At 27.9% G+C, this 13,915-nt stretch overlaps 1 protein-coding gene across 3 annotated transcripts; it reads right to left on the bottom strand.

Annotated features, from left to right (window-relative positions):
• Positions 1 to 458: 458 nt before the first annotated feature.
• LOC111035312 lies at positions 459 to 8,562 on the bottom strand. Of its 3 annotated transcripts, none has more exons than XM_022316879.1 (10): positions 7,956 to 8,554; positions 6,422 to 6,649; positions 6,192 to 6,348; positions 5,137 to 6,050; positions 4,659 to 4,754; positions 4,507 to 4,592; positions 4,038 to 4,099; positions 3,282 to 3,320; positions 2,497 to 2,672; positions 459 to 998 (listed from the first exon to the last, which is right to left on the bottom strand). In XM_022316879.1, exons 1-10 carry the CDS (start codon positions 7,965 to 7,967, stop codon positions 993 to 995), a joined length of 1,776 nt encoding a protein of 591 aa, XP_022172571.1. In that variant the 5' UTR covers positions 7,968 to 8,554; the 3' UTR covers positions 459 to 992. The 3 variants fall into 3 exon arrangements, with proteins under 3 accessions (XP_022172571.1, XP_022172570.1, XP_022172569.1); XM_022316877.1 differs by lacking the exon at positions 459 to 998 and having other exon boundaries at positions 2,071 to 2,672; positions 7,956 to 8,064; positions 8,192 to 8,557; XM_022316878.1 differs by lacking the exon at positions 459 to 998 and having other exon boundaries at positions 2,069 to 2,672; positions 4,659 to 4,751; positions 7,956 to 8,562.
• Between the last annotated feature and the right edge of the window lie 5,353 nt (positions 8,563 to 13,915).

Genomic DNA, 13,915 nt, shown 5'->3' with positions numbered 1-13,915 from the left:
ACTGATAATATCATCATAATAAATGATTACAAAAATCAACGGTTCTTGATTTCATGTAAAAAATGTTATTTGTTTTTACTCATACAATTAGATGTATACGATAATAAAAATAGCATGATATATAAAAAAAGTTTAGGTTTAGTATACATATTTTATTAATGCGTATACCCATAAATATATTTTCCAATACACCATTGGACAGGCTAACACTGATTGGACCCGAGCCCATATTGTAATTGAACAGATTTCAATCAGTATTAGAAACTAACAATTTAGATGGAAGGAGATACAAAATATAGGTAACATGGATTAAAATTAAACTTACCTTGCATAATATCATAATAATTGTATTTACATTAACACTGAAAGAAAAATAATGAGATCTATATGTAACAAATTTAAATTATATTGTTTAACATAAATAACTTCTTTTTTTTTTGGAGTACAAAATAAGTATTAACAAGTTGTTATTGTTCTGCAACAAGTAAAAAAAAAATAACAATCAATAGCCATTAAAGAAGTTACTTAACTTACAACAACTTACAAATTTAGTTTTTAAATCAAAATTAATCTAATTGATACATGAACAGTCTTATTAGTTTTTTTTTTTGTACAAATCAGAAAACAATAGGCACCTAAATAATGTATGTTAAATGTAATTAAATGATAACTTTTTCTTTTAAATTAAATTACCTTTAGAAGTTAACCAACAGGAAATTAAGGATGAGAATACAATTGGTGAACTTAATTTCAAAAATAATAAATGGGAAATTACAGATTTAATAACAAATATATTAAGGATATAGGTTAGTGTAGCTAAGTTTGTTCTTGATGTCATAAAATACACAAAAATGCATAGCATCAAAACATTTTAAGTAGACACAGTTGACAGTCATCGAAGTAGAAAATTTCAAAATAACATAATATACTTTATGGCCAAAGTTATAAAATGCTGCCACTTCTGTTTTGCTGAAGAATATGGTTGTGAATATTTACATCTGTGACCAACATATAAAAATTCATACTTTGGTTAAAAATTAACAATATTCTGTCCACATATAAAATTGGCGTTACAAATTTCAAATCGGTATTACAATTGTAAACAAAATAAAAATAACATAAATATAATATGATTTGTATTTGTAAGCCCTATACATTATAATAATATATGGGTCAAACAGTTGCAAAAGGTACAATGTCCATTTAAACAAAACCACAAAAACAATGACTTTTGATAATCTTATAGTTAATAATTATTATGTGCTATAAACATTTTAAGTTACAGAAGCGAAGTAAAAATGTGATATAGTTTCAAAACAGTGTTTGACCAACCACTCTTTGACACATATAATATTATAAAAAAATAATGTACATTATAATATAAAATTAAATTAAAAACTTTTTTAAAATTAAATAAATATTATGTCATAACAAACGAGACAAACAAATAAACAAATATAATAGAATAAAAACATTAATGTATAAATTATATTAATAGTCATAATAGTTAGGGCTATAGGTGATTACTAGTAAGTATAGTTGGCAAGCTATTTAAATAATAACTTATACACAAATTAATAATTATGATAAATAGGTAACTATAAATATTATAATTATACTGAGTTGCATGAAAAATGTATTAATATAATAGTTCAATAAAATTTAATGGACAATCATGGGCCACCAAATTTCACCATTTTCAGGGACCATTGCTCACTATTGATTTTTTAAATTTTAAGTGATTGTTCATGCAACCCTTATCATAGCCCAAGTATTCAAGACAGTATAATATCAAACAATAGTAATAAATTTGCAAATTGCATTCAAATAAATTATACTAAAATATGAATTAATTACTTACAAAAAAAAAATATAAATCATAAATATCAATTAAAAATATCAAATTCATAAAATCATTTTTTTCCCCAATATTTTTAGTTTATTAAATATAAACCAAATTATATTAAACTACAAAATACCACATATAAGATTATTATTTGCTTTTATTTTATAACCATAACTGTAAATGTTTCAATACATAATTTATTCAAATATGTATGTAATAAAGAAATGATTGGTATTGAGTGTATTATAATTTATAAGTAAGTAATGCATAACTAGTGTTTGAAACGTTTATATTTTTATTACAAAAAGAATACAGTAAACACAATAATACTGAAATTGAATGACTACTTCTTTTTGAGCTATTTAATCTTTTAATAACTACCAAATTAAAAATGTTTTAGTATTGGTAATTGAAATTATTTTTGAAATATCTCATTAGTAAAAATAAGTTAATATTTTGTAACTAGTAAGAATATGTTATCAATCAAATAAGTTATGAAAAATGATATTCTGTAGTTTGATCTGAATTGGTTATAATTAAAAACCTAAAATACAATACATTTTAAATCCAGAGATAAAGTAAAATAGAGTTAAATGGTTGTAATTTAACAAATGTAAAAAAAAGTTGCATGTGATTAGGACATCAAATACCTGATCTATATCTGTAACATTAATGTTTTGCCTAATGATCTTCTTTAATCCTATTTGTTTCATATTATTATTAGAAACACCTGTAACCCTGAGATGAAGTGGAACTTTCTTGTAATTTGCTTTTAGTCTCTTTGCACTTGAATAATTTTCTACTTCATCATTATGATTATGTTGATCTAAACAAAAAAAATATTTTATTTTTAAAAATTATATCACACACTATTAATATATACAATTAAACATCCACAACTGAAACCAAATATTGAAAGAAGAAAAATTTATCTAAATTTACCAAAATACTCAATGATGGGAGTAATAGTATTGTGCTAACAGTTTATTCTCATACTAACACCACTTACATAAACTGTAAGGAGGATTTTTAGGAAGTATACTAATAGGTTTTTTATTTATAACTGCCATTTCATGATGTATAATTGTGCAAGACTGTATTGAATTAAGCTTATTTTTATATTTTTGTATTATAATTTTAATACCAGTATTTTGAAGTCTTGTTACAAAAAAATATGTGGAGTAGTTATATATTATGTATCTTATTTAAAAATCTGCTTAAATATACTAAATAAGCCAAAAACATCAAAATAAGTAAAATATTTTTTTAAATTATTGTGGTATCTTGAATGGTTTTCTATGTAACAGGAAACTCCTAGTATTTAAATAATATGATACAATATTGATATGTAAAACAATGAACTTAAAGGGCCCGGTTGACTATCAATTAGTCTATATTTATTTAATAATAAGAAAAAATAAAAATATGAACATACTTCCTGAAAGTAAGATGACTCTTCGGCCATTTGAATTACCTAAAATAATAAAATAAAATTGAATACACACAATCAAAATGCAATATAATATCTCAATATATCCACTAAACACATATAAATATAAACTGAGTTGTTAAAATTATTTGCAGGATTCAGGGCAAAAATAATTGCAAGGCCTAAAATACATTTCTATTTAAAAGTATTTTTAAAATACTAACATTTTTGGATGTTTATAATAATTGATACAATAAAAACAAATTTTAGAAGAAATGTATAAACCTTAAATAACACCAAAAAAGTCATAGTAGTTGGTATATTATATAATATTTATATGATATTAAATTTACAAGAAGCAAATTAAGGCTAGAAGTGTGCATAACAAGAAAAAGCTCTATGGATTTCTCAAAGTATTACTGTTCTTCGTGGTCTTATCTTACTATATTCAACACTCACTCCGTGATCAAACGTTTGACCAACTGTAACAGTAATTATTATATAGTAATTATATCAGGTTTAATTCTTTATGAAACATCCAATTTTTAATGCTATGAAATAATAAAAATTTTATATTTTGTTTATTGATGAGACCTAAAATCGTATTTAAAAATTAAAAATAGCAAGCCCAAGCCCCCCCCCCTCCTAGGACAGCTGACTCCGAAAACTATACTAGTAGTACACAATAAATTTAAAAAAGTATTTGATGAACAATTTAAAACTTATTGCTCAAATTAATAAAACTATAAAATAATTACATACCCTCAGTTTGTACTCTTATTTCTGGTTTGTTAGGATAATTTTTTCTTTTCACTCCATTAGTACTGTAAAAAATCATTATTATTTAATATTTATTTTGTTTTTTAGACTCGTTTCTTATGAGTTGAAACTCTATATGAAATAAGTAACTAACTTCTTCAAAATAAAGGGGGTATCATGAAGTTCTGACATTTAAACCGTTTAGGCCATATGTCAGAACTTTTTGATACACTCTATAGATCATTTTTTGCTTATGGGTGCTATGGAAAGATCAATCTTTCAGTAAAACACAAGTACTTTTATGTTTAAATCTGTTAATAAAATATTGACTATTGACTACATTAAAACCTTAGAACCGCTAATCCTTTTTAATATACCGTCATTAGAAATTAAAATAGGTATTATGAATTTGAAAATATATTATAAAAAAATCTTGTTTTACAACTGATATAATGTAAACCATGAATATTACCTTGAATCAACAACATCTCTAATTGCAGACTGTAATAATCGAGTAGGATAAAAGGATTCTGATTTCTTCTTTGCATCCAATTTATTCTAGACAGATGATTAATTTTTTTTTTAAAGCAGCTTAATTAAATATCATTAATTTGTATTAGTTACTTTATTCAGTCGAAGAGCTCTCCGTCGTTTTAGTTCTGTTCTGAGATCAACAGAATCAGTATATTGTATGGATAATTTTTTAACATCTAGCACCTGCTGTTTTAAAAAAAAAAAGAAGTTAACTCACAAACCAGTGGTTTCAATGAATAAAAGGATTATGGACCTTAAGGAATATTTAATTCATATTTTTGATTCAATTTAAATAACCAGAAAAAATATTATTTTGAAGAAAACTGATTTAGTCCAGGTAAACATTTACATTGAAATTAAAGAAATAGACAATAAAATAGATTTTAATGTAAATTGTAAAATATATTTCATAAGTAGCATTTGGTTTTAATTTGAATCAATATTTTAAATGTCTACTTATTTGATCTGAGTCTAAATTGCCACGAAAAGAAGTTTTCTTTGAAATATTTTTTCCCCTAGTTTATTACATTGTTTTAACTTTGGTATATTCAAATGTTCTTTTTCTTACTTCTAAAAGAGGATCAAATGTTCTAATTTTCACTTCTTTGTCAACAGGTTTTAGTTGAACTGTTTTCGGTAAGTAATCATTATTATTAGCACATTGAATAGTAGGAGATATTATTTGCCTTGGTTTCATCAGTTTTTTTATTGGGCTATTTGATTTGTTATTAGCAGAGCTCTTATCTGGTGATCTTGATTTTCTTTTGAGGGAATTTTTTCTACTAAATGGAGGATGTTTTCTATCATTAGGCAATATTACTTTTGATAAAAAACTAAATGTTTTTTTTGTAGATGTTGAAGTATTCAGAGATTCTGGAGGAGAACATTGTATTGGAGAAAGAACTTTTTCTCTTATTGGTGATAACCTTCTGGGAGATAAAGATCTATGTTGAAGTCTTGAATGATCAACTGTAGTAGAACATTTATTTAAATATTTAGTATAAGGAGAGATTGATCTCTTTGTATTAAACGGTGTTGGAGATTTCAAAACAACACATGATTTCAATACAGTACACTGAGATGAAGAGTTTGTGTTTGTTTCAAAAGTAATTTCAGATTCAAGTTTTTCTTTAGGTGAATTTAACTGTGATTTAGAAACTTCAATGATCTTGGGTTGATTTAATGCAGTAAGTACATTTCTGTTAGGATCTATGTTAGCATTCAATTCAGTTGCATTTTTTACTACATAATCATTGTTCATTTTTAAATTTGAAGTTTCTTTGACATCTTCACTCACACCATCAGCAATTTCAGCCTCTATAATATCCATTAATTTGTCAAGGTCATCTAAATCTTGATCTTTTTCTCCCAATGACAAGATATCACAATCATCTGATTCTTCTCTTTCATTTATTTCTGGTTCACTATCTTCACTTTCTTCAGAATCAGATTCATGTTCTAATCTGCTGAATTTAGTGGAAACTGGGGAGAAAAAAATTTAACACATAAATATATAACAATTAATATTTTTTATTATTGATATATTAACTTAAGTCATGTATAAATATTCATTTAAAAAACAACTATTGATAATTAAAAAAAACTATTACTTTATGGAATTACCTTCATTACTCGAATCATGAGTATTCGGTGACTTTTTATCATCAGAATCAAGCACAAGGGTAGAATTAGTTAAATCAGAGTTAAAATCACATTCAATATCAGATGGTACAATAGCAATCAAATTTCTATTGGGATAAACTGATTTTTTTAAATTTACCTGTAAATTAATGTAATTATAATATATTAAGTAATAGTATAATACAATGTATTTTAAAATTTAAAAAACTTACATGTCTTAATGAATGTTTACTGGATGGTTTATTTGATAAAGGAAACCATCCTCCATTGTTTCTTACAGGATTATTATAGGAACTACCCTCGGAACTATATGCAAACATATTATGAGGCAAACATTTTGCTGATTTACTACTTCCTGTATTTATTGGTAAATATGATTTATTTTTTAATGTCATAAGAGCAGCTAGCCTTAAATTGTCAACATCGTCTTCATCAATGCTCTAAAAAGTACATAGATATTATATTTAGTAGTCATATACAATAAAATTATGACATTTAATATCGAACATAAAATACTATAACCAGTAACAAATTGAATTTGTATTATTATAAATAAATATTAAATTGAACTATGAACTTGGGGTTTTTTTTAATTAGGTAGGTGCCCATATAAATGTATGTATAAAACTATTCAATCAAGATGGTAAAACAAATACAAATACAATATTATAAGTAAAAAAAAACTGCTATATTCAATCATAGTTTTGAGCACAGGTGATGAGGGGTGTGCATTTAATTCCCCTGAGCCCTGATCATCCCAGAAATGATGATCCAGGCAAGTTAAAACCGCTAAAAATTACTACTCACTGACCCTATAACGAAGATAATAATTTTTATTAGAAATGTGTAAACACATTACATTTCAATAATTAAATTGCAATTGATAATCCATAATCTAAAAATAAAATGCATAGTAATTTTTAAGGAAGTATGTAGGTACCTAGGTAGACAAATAGTGCATAAATAATATAATAGATGCCGTCTAGTTTAGAAGTTAATAAAGGTAGACCATGCAGGGGCCATAATTGAATATTGCATTGGACAGATGAGTTAGTAAATCAGGAAGTGGGCACATCTAAAGTAGGTAGGTTAGGTACCTTTATTACATAACTAGTGTTTAACATGAGAAATATAAGTACCTATCTAAGATTAATATAAAATGGTTACGTAATTTTAATATAACATATTAAAGGTTAAAGATAATAAATTATAACTAAATGGTCCAGATATGAGAAAATGGGATTGTTAAAATGTTTAATGCCCCTAACTTGAAACTCTGAGCAAGCCTAGGTATGTTTATAAAATAGACTTGGATACGGCCGGCCACATATCAAATCATTGCGTTTATACTTTTAATTTACAAAGTATTCAAACATACCTATTACTATACCTAATCACAAATTGTATCATTCATTAATAAACACCATTAATAAATTATCAAAAATGCACAACGTTATACAATATACAATGTAAAATCTGAAAATATTATGGTACCTATCGAAATTAAAATGAATCTCCAAGTTTTCAAAAGTTGCGAAAAATATGCCCCAGGAAAATCGTGTTATTCTATTTGAGAATTCATGAAATGTATGAAATAACAAAATAAACATTTAAATGCAACAAGCAAGTTTAAACCTAAGTGTCTTCCCTACAGACTAAATTACACAGCTAAAGTAGGTACTTAATTACCTACCTATATTAACTGATCAATTATAAGTTACTAATATATTTTGTTTTTTTACTCACGTTATAATCCATATTTCGCAGTCGTTTGGATCGTAAGGAAATGAAACAATACCGCCAATTCCTATGTATGGTGATTTACACCGGAAGCGATCTTGAATCAACTAACCGTCTGTTTGAAAGAACACAAGAAAAAAATCAAAAAAATTAGCACTCGCAAAGATTTGTTTTCCGTTCAGGCGTTCCATTAATCAATTGATATTAACACAGAATATTAATTAATATAATTAATCCGAGACCATTTTTGATTTGTAGTCCGCTCGGTGGTTTAACGGCTAATAGTAGGTACTATAGTACGCGGGCGTTGAGTAAGTAACGCTCCAATGCCCATGTTCCATTGCTCCCAAAAATCACAATATTATAACAATTTAATGACAAAATATTATTTTGTCATGAAGCCACGGTGCCGCAGTGGAAGAAATCAAAGAAAAAAAATCCAACCACGAGCGCCGTAACTGGGTATACTAACTAGTAACTACTAACTTGTATAAGCGGTCAATGGTCATTAATTATTATTTATTATGGATGACTATTTTTATTATTAGCTACAGATAGATATACGCTGCAAAACCTACTGTGGAATTTGATATAAGATAAGTAGATAGCAGATACCTACTAGATAACTATTCAACTATAATATTATTGTCTATACCTATTACCTATGCGTTTATGCACCGAACTGAATATTATTCTATGATAATATTATTAAACAACAATATTATTCTCTACACAGTTTAGCGGTACATATTTTGTCGTGGGACTATTATGCCACCGCAGTAACGCGAATCGTCAGTAGGTACTGATTACTGATTTCTGAATTACCAACTTCATTGTAAATATTATTTTGTTTGTATACAATAAACCCATACCTACCATAGAATATTTATATAACTATTTTCATGTTGTCTGACCTCACATCATAGACCAGGGGTCGGGAACCTTTTCGTCAGAAAGAGCCATTTTTTTTAGAAAAATTACCAAACCATGATGTCCAGTGACCCGCACAGGTTTGAACAACCTTCTTTTTAGTTGAAGCTGTTAATATAGACTATAGATAATATATTTTACTATTTTAGTATATTAGAATAAGATTGTATTATTATTACATTAAACAATTGGCAGGCATTAAAAGCATAATGGATACGTCTTAAATTTAGAAAGTATAGAAATACTTTATTTCATTAGGTAATTCATTATTATTATTATTATTGTTTATGCAAATATAATATTTAAATAAGTACAATAACACACACAAAAACGTATCTACTTAATATAAGTAGGAATTTCCCAAAGAGCCGCAGGTTCCCACACCTAGACCCACACAATACATTTACGTATATTAATAGTACCCACTTCGGTCTCGTGCAAGATCGTGGTACCCATGATAGAAATAAGTTACATATTTCTATCACGGTGGTACCGACTGAGTACTCAGTGAGTACTGCTTAAATCTCTTTTCTTTGTAACTGACCTTGACGTTATCTTTATTCTACGAGCTGACCCTGACCATAGACTAGTACAGTAACAGATTATACGAAAATATTATAAGTTTAATCTGTATTCTGTAATAACGAGCAGTGACGTAGACCCCTGGCCCCTGGGTTTTGGAACCTTCCCCCAAATGACATTTTTTAACTTATTAACAACTTCAATTTATACAGTAAACGGAAAAAAAATCCCCGGAAAAAAATGTTTCCAGAAAAAACTCCCCGTTAATAAAATCAAATAAAAAACATAATTGTACATACATAAATTGTAAATTTTTTTTTATTGAAACTAATTATTCAAATTTCAAGCAATTGGTAATTATTACTTTCAATCAAATTTTTTCATTAAAAGGTTATAATATGTATACAAAACACACAAAATGTACACAGTTTATTCCGCAGAAATGCGTGAAAACTAGTCCATCTACTAGTACCTAGTACCTACCAATACTAAGACATTTTTAATTTGGTAGTTATTATAAGAATAAATGGCGCATAGTAGTCATTCAATTTCAGTAATATTGTGCCTTATGCCCTAATGTATTCTTTTTGTAATAAAATGTTAGTCTCGAACACTGGTTATGCAATACCTACTTATACATGATTTAGTGACTTAGTGGCCATGATTGTCCGTTAAATTTTATTAAACCATCAAATTAATAAATTTTCCATGCAATCCATCATAATTTTAATTTTTAAAGTTATTTAACATACAATTTGTAAAAAAGTTATTATTACCATTGATTTTAGAATAATTTATTCTAAAATCAATGTTATTACCTACTATACGCTTACTAGCAATCACTTATATATAGCTCTAACTTGTATGACTATATTCTATACCATTTATGTAATAATGTTTTTATTCTATTATGTTTGTTTATTTGTTTGCCTCGTTTGTTCAATTAATTAACATCAGTACATCACCATTTTTACATGCGCAATTGGCATGGTATTATTGTACTATAAGTACCTAGGTACCTCGTAAAAAGTCTAAAGCATGACAATATATGTATTATATTTCATTTAAATGTATTTATATGTATTTTGTTATGGTAAATATAGTCGAAGTGACCCAAAAAAGTGAAGGGGTGGAAAATGTGAATTATAAAAAGTGGATGGGATGTCATCCCACTTAACCCCCCCCCCCACTATGACCACTGGTCATAGTTTAAAGAAAGAGTAGTCACTAATAGTTAGTCGAATAATAATTGTCATCTACTCGCCTGTCGGTCAAAAAAAGTAAATACCGGTGTGCAAGTGGCGTTAAGCCACCAGCCGCTAAGACGCCAAGAAAAGTGAAAACGACAAGTATAGGTACTTACTGAAGGTCTGAAGAACAATATTGCAAGCTGCAAAATAATAAGATACATGTCATGACCAATGTAATTATGTATTTATGCATTTAAGCGTCAGTTGGTATATTGGTATACTTGGTTTGGTAGTTGGTAATTTCGTACCTCGGTTCACGATGTCTGGTGGATGCTGCACTGTTGCACATAAACGTGGATTATTGTGTCAGGTGCCAGTGCATTTTGCAATTCTGCATTGGTACAATACCACAATATCGTATACTTGGAAGACAAAATAATAAACAAATAAATTCTATTGCGAAGTAGGAATACACCAAAAACATCAAAAGTTCTAACAAAAGTGTAATAAACTAATAAATAATAATCATCAAACACCGTCGTCGTGCAGCCAAACATGTTTTAAAATTCATTTCAATCGACTGAGATCATACGATTTTCGTTGCTATACAGTACGTTGCAATGTTGTGTTCGTCTAAATAATGCCTATTTTAGAAAATACAATGTATATGCATTAGGCAACTCAATCACCACTCGACTTCGTGTAATTTGGGAATCGGGAGCATAGACCTATAAACAGTGTACAGTGTATACTAGTATAATACTGAACTATACAGTATGCACTAATAGTTAAACTCTTTAAGTTTATAGGGCTATGGTTTGGGAGGCTTATGCCAAATGGGAATTTAGCTCCACTACCCAAATTATTATGTATACACACCTATGAAGCATTATTTTATAAATTGGGTTGTATTGATTTGTATTGATATTTATTTATACTACTAGAAATTTAATAAGCTATAAGCGTATAAATATTGGTTTTGAAACTTGAGTTGTAGGTACTTGTACATAATATATACATGCACTCAGTCTTGTATAGAGAACACTATTATTTTGAATTCGAACAAATGAGTAGGCATACTAAAATATTTAAAACACGTATTCAAATATATTATACACGAATAGGTACTTGTAAAATATGTTATTTTCTCCGATAAGTTTTGTGAGCTTTGGAATGTTTGGAAATCAACGTGGGTCGATTATATTCCATTCATAGAGAAAAACTATTGTTCATGAACCATGATTTATAATTTGCTCAATTTTCAAGAGAAAAATCTGTTTTTTCACAAATTTCCTAACTATTTAGTGAGCTCAAAGGTGTTTTAAATGAATAAAAAAATTCAAAATAAATTAATCAGAATACGTATTAGAATAAAAAAAAGTATTTGAATACATGCATTCGAATACTTTACAAGACTGCATGTACTTATCAGGCACGGATCCAGAGCAAAGATCTGGGGGGGAGGGGGCAACAATTTTTTTACAACACAAATACAATTATAATAAATTATTATCCTTTATTCTTAATTTAACAATTTTGTTATAATAGTAGGCATCAATGTGATAAATAAAATAATATTTTTATATTAAATAACAAAGTCTAAACGCCTTTTTACATTGTCACTTTTTCCAAATCTGTCAATTATTTGGTCAATGCTTATTTCAACTTCCCTATGAACATTAAGTAAACACAACGAAGTTATGCGATCCTTTTGCATTCTAGAGCGTAGCCAGGTTTTTACCCGTCTCAGGGTAGAGAAACTTGTGATTTTAAATATAGTAATATCAGGATCTGTAGAATTATAAAAATATATGGATATGTCTTATGTCAGGGGGGGCTGGGCCCCTAGGCCCCCCTTGGATCCGTCCCTGGTACTTATCACTTTATGTAGTTATATGTAGGTACCTAAGTACCTAACACACTATTGTAATATAGATGCACGTTATTCGTAGTGTCTAATTATTGTTTATATTGGTTTCTATGTAAATTAATAATCATGTTCAAATAGCTATAAATGTACCATTGTATAATTATCAATAGATGTAGTATGTAGATAGCCAAAGCTAGGAGCATCTTATTATCTTATCTCAATAAAAAAAAATAAAAAAATATAGATGCAACTATGCAAGTTGCAATTTGCGTATCGTGACGTGACGTCGTCACTTCAATACCACACACAAAATTATACAGCAGTGGGCTATTTGTCGACTACAAGCAGGACATTTTGCCGCCTTTACATTTTCAACATTTTTTTTAAAAAACAAAATATACTTAAAGAAATATAATATTGTTGGTTAAATTATTCTTTATTATTTTAAATTGAATAAAACATTACAATACGATTTATAACATTCGTTGTAAAGCAATAGATGAGTCTCGAAAATAAAATATAGTTCTCGGTATGACAATGTCTTATCTCATCCATAATATTTAGCTATAATTTTACATAAATAACCCGTTTCCAGGTTTCCTGGAAGAAACATGGTTTCGCTTGTAACAAAAATTCGAGTTGTCCGCATTTACCAAATCTATTTCAGCGAGTTAATAACCAACTAAAGCTAATACCTATATAAATCGGACTGTAATATAGTATTGGAATACTTATATTTATATTTTTTCAAGTGCGGCAAATTTTCTACTTCAATTACCTGCTTACTCTGCCCGGTTAGGGTAACCTGACGCTGATATTAGACAGATTGTGAGAATAAAAAGTAGATAGGTACCTACTTATCAGTGGTAGGCCGAAAGATTCAATGTTGATGCACCCTCGTTAACTTTTCAAATTCAAAGGGTTTGTGGTAGTGGCGCTGAAGTCTATATTATATACTAATAGCTCAGGCCACGACACGACCTCTTCAGTCACATTTTACTGACATCATATACCTAACTTTGTAATAAGTAAACAACGTGTATTAGAGAATATTGTATGGTGGTGGTGGTAAATACTTAAATATGAAATTGCTTCATTTCGAATTTGAGTTTTGTCTACTAGTATGAATTGATTTCTCTCACTAGTTAGGTATATAGTATCTGAAGTTCGCTTTTTTGATTTATGTATGATTAAAGTTCTAACTATTAATTCTGAAATAAAAGAACGAAAACAAATAGTTTTGAAATTATATTGAGGATTGCCCCGTTACCTCAGTGTCCCATAAATAATTGTTTATATTATTCTTAAAAATAAAAACAATTTGGACCCCGACACCCCGTTCACATAATACATTATTTATATAACCTGAAATTTGACTGTTGAATAGTTACAATAAATTTCGTATGATTCGTGTCTAATTGTGCAAAAATCGTTATGATTTATTATGAATGATG

The sequence above is a fragment of the Myzus persicae genome, unplaced genomic scaffold (assembly GCF_001856785.1).
Source record: "Myzus persicae strain clone G006 unplaced genomic scaffold, MPER_G0061.0, whole genome shotgun sequence".
In the NCBI taxonomy this organism is placed as follows: Eukaryota; Metazoa; Arthropoda; class Insecta; order Hemiptera; family Aphididae; genus Myzus; species Myzus persicae.
The sequence above is the reverse complement of the archived record's forward strand: the minus strand, read 5'-3'. Positions and strand labels throughout refer to the sequence as shown.